Source organism: Triticum urartu, chromosome 3, assembly GCF_003073215.2.
Source record: "Triticum urartu cultivar G1812 chromosome 3, Tu2.1, whole genome shotgun sequence".
In the NCBI taxonomy this organism is placed as follows: domain Eukaryota; kingdom Viridiplantae; phylum Streptophyta; class Magnoliopsida; order Poales; family Poaceae; genus Triticum; species Triticum urartu.
The window spans coordinates 721843125-721851793 of NC_053024.1; the positions used below are offsets into that span (position 1 = coordinate 721843125).

At 53.8% G+C, this 8669-nt stretch overlaps 1 protein-coding gene across 1 annotated transcript; it reads right to left on the minus strand.

The window, feature by feature from the left end:
* Positions 1–7339: 7339 nt before the first annotated feature.
* LOC125549417 lies at positions 7340–8080 on the minus strand. The gene has a single exon (XM_048712832.1). The coding sequence runs from the start codon at positions 8006–8008 to the stop codon at positions 7523–7525; it is 486 nt and encodes a 161-aa protein (XP_048568789.1). The 5' UTR covers positions 8009–8080; the 3' UTR covers positions 7340–7522.
* Between the last annotated feature and the right edge of the window lie 589 nt (positions 8081–8669).

Sequence of the window (8669 nt, forward strand, 5' to 3'; positions counted from 1 at the left end):
CGAGGATCCTTAGATAAGCTTCCATGTCATTCCTCTTGCGGATCGCAGACTCCAACTTTTCGTTCAGGACGACCTTATCCTTCTTCAGGCTGGTCACTTCGCGGTTAGCTTCATTAAGACAAGATGTCAGTCTAGTCACCTCTCCTTCAAGCGTTCCGACTGAAGCAAGCTTATTGTCTGCGAGAACGGTTTTGTCTTGGGCTGCTTTTTGCGCGGAGGCGAGGTCCGAGTCCTTCTTGTCCAGAGCCAACTTCATTTTCTTTGCAAAAGAAATAATCGAATCAAAAAAGAGATCAAAGAGATATATTGAAGTTCAGTCGGCAATCAGTTACCTTCCATACCAGCGGCCTCGTCTTGAGCTTTTTTCAGATTTTGCTGAGCCAATTCCAAGTCTAAGTTGAGTTGCCTCTGCTTCTCTTCGAGTTCGGCAAACTTGGAGATAAGAGTACAAGACTTCTGCAGGAAGCAAGAGATAGATCAATCGATAGGTTCGAAGGCAGTTCATTTCCGAGTGAATAAAACCTAAAGAAGTGGACAACAAGCTGTTCAGACCTCAGTCGACTGCCAGCAGTCGACCTCGGTCTCGGGGACTACACCCAGTGGGTGCACTTGGCGTGCCCCCACCAATTCTGATCCCACTCGACCGGCCCGCCGGAGTCGAGTGCAAGGAGTAAAAAAAGAGAGAGAAAGAGCAATTGCATCGTCAAGAAAGAAGAACTCAGACCACAGTCAACTGCCAGCAGTCGACCGCGGCCTCGGGGACTACACCCAGTGGATGCACTTGGCATGCCCCCACCGATTCTGATCCCACTCGCCCAGACCGAGTGGAAGAGCGAAACTACCAAAAATGACAGCAACACCCAGTGGGTGCTCTAATTCAACGCGAACAACAGGAGATTGTGCAGAAGAAGATTTTTCGAGAATAAAAATAGTCGGAAAGTCTACTCACATGGACGTTGGCCCGAAGGGCGGCACTAGCATCGTAGGCAGCCTAACTGCTCTCGTGCACTATCTTCACCCGCTCCATCATCATATCAGCCTGTCGGATGGCTTTCGCAGCCACTTCCGACTAGTTGTCTGGGACGGGGTAGCTGGTGAAAAAATCTGCAGATGACCCAGGTGCGGCTGCTTGAGGCTCCGTGGTGTGGAGTTGGATGGTTGAAGGAACCACAGGCGCGGTCGACCGCGTGGGATGCCCACTCGGCAAGGGTGCAGCGAACATCACAGTGGCCCTGCCCGCGTCTTCAGCTTGACAGACGGGAGGCATTGCAGTTGGTTCTTGCCGAGCCACCCTGCCAGCTGTTACCTTCTTGCTCTTCCTAGGCTTAGGAGCCACATATTCATCGTCGTCCGGAAGGTCAATGATGTTGGGTGGAGCTGCAAGATAGAACATTCGACCCCAAGTGAACCACTCGACCCTAAAAGGATCAAGAATCGAAATCGTAAGAGTTCATACCTGGGTTAGAGGTTACCGCATCCTCCATTTCCTCGTCCTGGTACTGGTATGAAGAGGTCCCTGACGTAGCAGCACTGCAAAGGCCCGCATTCAATCGGTTACACCCAGTTAATCGAATCCACATAAAGGACAAGTCAGATGGTTACCCGGAGGTAGTAGGAACGGTCACTTTGATCTGAGGCAAAGCTTTGGGCGGTTTGGAAGAGATGGCTTTCGGCACTTTCGGTGCTGGAAGCGGCGCGACCTTGGATTGCTTTGGAGGCTTCTCAGTCGGCATCGGGGAAGATGTCCTGGGGCACTTCGAGGATTGCCCGATCGGCGCAGCCACCAAGTCCGGAGCGCGTGCCGGGTCATGAGTGTGCTTGGACCTCCTCTCCCTGCGAGGAGGCGAGTCGACTTCTTCCTCATCGGTCGATTCATCGCTCTCCTCGTCCTCCTCGGCTTCTGAATGCTCCTCGCCGCTCTCGCCCCCGCTCCCTTCTTCTTCAGTGCCTGGGTCCTGCACTCCGTTGGGCATCGAGTACATTTCAATGAGGGCCTGAAAGGGTAACAATCAAAAGACATTCAGTCGACCACAAACGGGACATCACGTGGTGAATCGGAAAGATACTTGATAAAACAGAAATATACCTGCTCCGGCTGGTGCGAGTTGTCAAATGGAATCACCCTCCTGGATCCCCGAGGGTTGTCTTTGTTGCCAGTGATTCCCCTCAACCAGTTCTCCAAGATATCCTCGCTAACCTCCTCCGGGTGGATCCGAGTGGTATCCTCGAGCCCAGAGTACATCCACATCAGATGATCGCGCGCCTGAAGAGGTTGGATGCGTCGACCGAGAAAGACCTCCAGCAGATCCATCCCGGTCACTCCGTCGCGGACAAGCTGGACGAACCATTCAACCAGCTCCTTGACCTGCGCCTTCTCTTCTGGAACTACCTTCAGGGGAGCAGGCTTCTCCACTCGAGCCAAGGAAAAAGGAGGAAGTCCAGTCGACTGGCCAGGGGTTGGCTGATCCTTGCAGTAAAAGCAAGTCGACTGCCAGCCCCGGACCGAGTTAGGAAGGATCATCGCTGGGAAAGTACTCTTGCTCCTCATCTGGATCCCCAGACCACCGCACATCTGGATCACCCGCGTCCTCTCGTCACTCGACTTGTCCTTTTTGACCGACTGGGAATGGCAAGTGAAGATGTGTTTGAAAAGCCCCCAGTGCGGTCGACAGCCCAAGAAGTTTTCGCACATGGACACGAAAGCGGCCAGATAGACTATGGTGTTCGGAGTGAAATGGTGGAGCTGAGCCCCAAAGAAGTTCAAAAAACCCCGGAAGAAAGGGTGGGGAGGCAGTGAGAATCCGCGATCTATGTGGGTTGCGAGGAGGACACACTCACCCTCTCTAGGACGCGGCTCGGTTTCGTCCCCCGGGAGCCGAGCCGACTTGTGAGGGATCAATCCCCCCTCCACCAGGTCGTCGAGGTCATCCTGCGTGATTGCCGAGCAGATACAGTCGCCCTGGATCCAGCCCGCCGGCAGGCCGGACCTCGACAAGGATCCGCCCCGGCTGGTCCGCTTGCCCTTCGCCTTCGCGGTCGCCTTCTTCGCGCGTTCCAGCGCCGCCGTCTCATCCTTCCCCATGGTGGCGGATCGAGCTCGAGCGGAGGTCCGGCGACGAGGCGGAAGCGAGAGTGGCGGAGGGATCGGGAGAAAGAGAAGAGAGAATGGGAGCGTGCGGAGCAGAGGCCTGGCCCGAGACCTTTTATAAGGCCTTCCACCGAGTGGCTGACTAGTGGACCCAAGCGATCTAAACAAATCCCGCAACAGTCGCGCACGCAGTGCGTGGCGAAAAAGGTGGCGCGGGGATCGAGGAGACTTGCCTAATCCATCCCGATAACCTCGGTTCCTTCCGTCTGGCGCACTTCCCAAAATTTGAATCCCGCGAGATCCGCTGAGAGCAGAACAACCTGTTAGACTGAAGATAAACACCCTCTACATCATCATTCGGAATTCTACCATGAAAGTTCACTCGACAACAACCAAGAATGGACCAAGGCGATTGAGAAAGGAGTCGACGTCATCTCCTCAACTCATTGTTTCAGGACAAGGCATATTCATAGCGCAAAGAGTGGGTCGGAAGTGTTCTCAACCCCTTCCTCACTCAAACCCTGATCCATTCGGGGGCTAATGATGAAGCTATGTACCTAGGGTAGGGTCATGGACCTGTCCAGCATACCCTCCCCAAGGACATCTTTACAAAGAATCAGAAGCAGTCAAAGAGAAATCATCATCCACTCGATCGTGGAGATGCGCTCACTCAACCACCTTGAAGACACTCGACCACTAGAAGATGAGGAACCCTCCACTCTGCAACGGTTAGGACTTAAACCATAGCATTATGAACCATTTTGACATTTTACTGTAGACGTTACCAGTAACGCCTTTCCTTTATGAGCATTGAACCCTGTGTAACGGAGGGGAGCTGGGGTCCTGGCGCACTCTATATAAGCCACCTCCCTCCTCTGGGACAAGGGTTCGCACTTTTGTAAACTCACACACACACATATAATCCAGTCGACCGCCTCAGGGCACCGAGACGTAGGGCTGTTAGTTCCTCCGAGAAGGGCCTGAACTCTTAAAACTCGTGTGTACAACTACTCCATAGCTAGGATCTTGCCTCCTCATACCTACCCCCCATTCTACTGTCAGTCTTAGATCCACGACACCGGCCTTGCCGGTAATGTCCCCAACGGTGCGGCCGGCTGCCGCGTCCCTGAACGCGCCGAGGACAATGTCGAAGTTCTTCCCGCGCCAGAACCTGCGCCGGGCCCTCCGGTTTACCGGCCGCCAGGGAACGCGTGGAGCTGCTCCCTCGTCGGCGGCGGTCCCATGGTGGGGATGCCGTCTGCCCCGACCCGCCATGGCCCCGGCACCATCACGCCGTACCGGGCCAGATCCTCTGTGTCGCCGATGGTCAGGCTCAGCGGCCAGACGCCGCTCGACCACGCGCCCTCGTCGGAGTCGCTGGAAGACATTGCCGGCGAGGAGAGGGAGATGGGCGGGCGAGGAGAGGAAGAGAGATGGGCGGGGCGACGGAGATGGCACCACGTGGTGAGGGGATGGCGCGGCCTTTTATAGACGGCGGGGGAGGGAGGTGGGCGGGCGAGCCGCCGGTGGCGCGCGCCCCGAGGGAGAGGCCGGCGGCTGGCGGCACGCGCGACAGCGGTGGCGTGTGAAAGCGAGGCAGCGGTGGCGTGTGAAGGCGTGGCGCGGCATCCGTGGCGTCTGGGCGCGGCAGCGGTGGCATGGGAAGGCGCGAGGACGGCAGGCGTGGCAGTCGAAGCGTCGGTGGCGTCTGAAGGCGGGCGGGCGGTCGTCGCAGCGGCGGCAGCCGACCGGTCACGTCAACTGCTGGCCCGAGGTGGAAGCCTGGCGGCAGGTGCCCGGTCGCTGCACACGTGGCAGTGTAGGGCGCGGACTACGAGGCTAGCAGGCGGGCGTCACGAGATCAGCCGCGAGCAGTCGGCGTATGCATGCACGCCGCCATTACTGCACAGCAGTTAATTGCACGACGATACGGCCGTCCGCGCCACGTCCACACGTACGCCCCACCAGTCAACGCCGACTTTTAAAAAAAACACGCCATGCATCTGACATCCTGGGCCCATGGATGCTAACTGCTCGGCTCGGCTCGCGTCCTCACGGCTGCCAAGCGGCTCGGCTCGTCCCGCAGCCGCGTATACGCAGACGCGCGGGGATATCGGCGTGGACGCGCGGGGGTAATTTTTTTTACATAAGACGATCGTGCCCCTGGCAGCGAAGGGGTATGGAGGAATCTCAGCCCTTGATGTGTTTAAGGTGAGTGTACCGAAGCAGAAGTGTTCAGGGTATGTGTTGTTTCTTCTTCTTTTTTTCTTTTTGCGGGGACATGATCTTTGTTGTTTCTAAACAGGTACGAGGAAGATCTGAAGGATTGTGCATTGTGTATTGAGTATGATTCGGGCAAAGGTACGAGGTTGTTGTCGAACTCCCAGGCAGACAATACAAAAATTCAGCTCGTCGTCCTCTCGACTGTGTACTCCGGCCCGATTGAGCTGGAATATGACTTCAAAATGATTGTTACTGAACTACAAAATGAGGCGCTGAACGGTTCACATTGTTGCGCTCTGATCCAGGACATTAAGTCTGCTGTGTCAGCCTTCACCTCACGCAGAATCATTTTCGTGAGAAGGGGTTGCAACGCTCTAGCGCATGAGCTGGCGGCTACAGCAAGGAAAAGGGGAGACTACAGACAAATTGCTGACGTTCCTGCTAGCTTAAGACCGATGATGCTGTCAGAGTGCAACTTGCCTCCTGAGTAATAATTTTGCTAGCAAGATGCCCGTGTGTGTTCATTATCAATGTGGTCAGAGAATTTTAAATGACTATATTAGGTTGGGGAGAGAACTAAAAAACGATTTTGGGTTGAAGTCGCATTTTTGTCTTTGTTATTTATGCCATTTACAAAAAAAGTTAGTCCCACATGAAAGTTCTGTATTTGTTAATTTATGAAAGATCTTACATGTGAGTAAATTACATTTGTTTATATTCTCCTGGAGTCCCTCTGGGCACATCTAATAAAGTATGTGTCTCTTGAAAGGTTGCTAGTTTCACATGTGAAGTAAATTGCTTAAAACAACGATATTTGCAGCTAGGATACTTCAAAACTACCCCTTTTGTCAAAAATCATAAAAGACCACCACTTATGCATTAAGTGAATAACAAATCGTAGTAAATCAGACGAGAGCCGTGACTAACAACAAAACTAATGAGTGGAACCCAACTGTCAGGCTGATGGGGAGAAAAACTAGTCCTAGTCAATGTGTTGACTCTCTGAGGTGGACAGGGCCCCACCCATTAGCCACATGTCTTATTTCCCCCTTTTCTTGTTCTTTCTCCGGCCACTCCCGCACCATGTCGACCGCCACAACCGTGCCATGCACCTACGCGCAGCCATCTCCGCTCCCCTCGCCGGCTCCGGCCACCTCACCTGACATAGCGGGGCCGCCCTACAAGCTCCCCCCCCCCCCCCCACCCCCGCACCTACGCCGGATCCAGGCACCGGCCACTGGATCCACCACGCAAGGCGTTATGGCGCGCTGCCTCCTCCGCGGCAAGCCTACCACATCGAACTCGGCGGTGCTTCACGAATCGCGGTTTGAGCTGCAGCACCGCCGCGCATAGGGGCAGGGCAGGCGAGGCCTCGGCCTCGCCGGAGTTTGCAGGGGCAGGGGTGCGGGCAGGCAGGGCCTCGGCCTCCCCGAAGTGGGTATGGGCGCGGGGACACGGGGGCTCAGCCTCACCGAAGCGGGCAGGGGTGCGGGCATGTGGGGACTCGGCCTAGCCGGAGCTGGCAAGGGCGCGCGCTGGGGGCTCGGCCTTGCATGTTGGGGCGCGGGTGCATGGCAGCTCGGCCTCGTCGGAGCGGACTAGGTCAGCAGCCGCTGCTGTTCTTTCACGGTCGCGGCTCCTGTGGGAAGGAAGAAGGAGATGGGAGAAGAGAAGGAGAGGAGAGAGGAGCCCAGAGGTGTGGCGGACAGGTGGGACCCCCATCCACCTCAGCAGGTCAAACATTGACTAGGACTAGTCTTCGCCACATCAACCTGGACAGATGAGTCCCACCTGTTAGTTTGCTATTAAACGGCTCATTATTCACTTGGCGCGGAAGTAGTGGTCTTTTGTGATTTTTGGCAAAAACGGTAGTTTTGGAGTACCCTAGACACAAGTATGATGGTTTTGAGCAATTTACTCCACATGTGGGGATCAATGTATTTGTTTATTTAGAAAGAATGTTAGACTCAAATGTGAACTCACCACCAATTTCAATCTTCATAAGTAGGAAAGATTACTATGGGGCTCTCAAAAAATAATAGCAGTGGTCATTCAAATCAACTATAGAGAGCTATAGTCGGTATTTCATAACATTACCGGACAATTGTACATAAACACCATATACCGGCACCCTGCTCAAGCTGCTATAGCGAGGCTAGCCGGCTATTATAACTTCAACCTTAATTCCATGGATAAGATTGTACTCTATCTCTATGCGATGTTGACTTCCTGAGTAATTACCGGGGCAAAGGCGCCAACCTCACCGACGAGCTCCCTGTTCTTGTGCTGCTTCACCTCCTTCTTGTAGTACCCCTGCCCCTGCTCGCCTCCGCCGAAGGACTCCTTTGTGGTGGTAGTGGTGTACGACATGATCCTACCGTCGTTGTGCCCGTAGCTGTGGATGTGCCCATGCCCGGGCCTGCCTAAGTCGAAGAGCCCGTGGGCGGTGTTGGAATACATGGTCCTGCCACCGCCACCGCGGCCTTGCCCGTGCATGCTGGAGTCGAAGCACTGGACGTCAGTGGTGTTGGAGTACATGTTGGTCCCGCCATACCCATGGCCGTGGCCGGTGCCAAGGCCGTGCTTGCTGGCGTCGTAGCACTCGGTGGGGGTGGAGTAAATCGTCCTGCCGCCGTCGAAGCCCTCGTCGGTGTTGGAGTATGGCATGGGCCTGCCGCCGTTGTAGTAGGCCGCCATTCTAAGAGCAGGTGGTGATGCTAAGCTAGCTAGTGCGATGGGTGCAGGTACGTGTTGATACTTGCTTGCTTGGCTCTCACAAATGTGCCGTGGGAGGGGTGTATTTATAGCGTGGCGAGTGGCAGTGAGAGGAGACGACGGACGGTGGAGATGAATTGGAGAGCAAAGATGATTCCATGATCGCCTCTATTATTGAAATCAAAATATTTGGGACTGTAGTTGTGAACATTTCCGGCATCGTTTTGTCGCTGCCGACAGATGTTATATACATATATAGCCTTGATGTGCAAAACTTGCCAAGATTCATTTGATCAAGTTGTTTTCTCTCTTTTGGGAAAGTGTATGGGATAGCCATAATTCGACAACTGGGAGTTTTTTTTTGCAGCACTCAATAAAGTTATTATTCTTTCCCCTGCTTTCAATAGAGCATCCATATCTCTAACTCTAGTACCAAATGAAAATGTGTTGCTGTAACTCTCTTTCTCGTCACATGGTTCTTATTAACAGTTCAGCTGATGACTAAGAGCAACTCTTAATAAACTTACTAGTATATCAAATAAGCTATTATATATAAAAAGTAATAAACGGGTTAACCAGATATAAAAAAGAAATTGATAGAAATTACCACAAAGATTAGAAAAATACGACCATAATTTTAATA

Bases quoted from the DNA above. Each gene is read 5' to 3' on its own strand.
- LOC125549417 (XM_048712832.1), bottom strand. From the start codon at position 8,008: ATGGCGGCCTACTACAACGGCGGCAGGCCCATGCCATACTCCAACACC.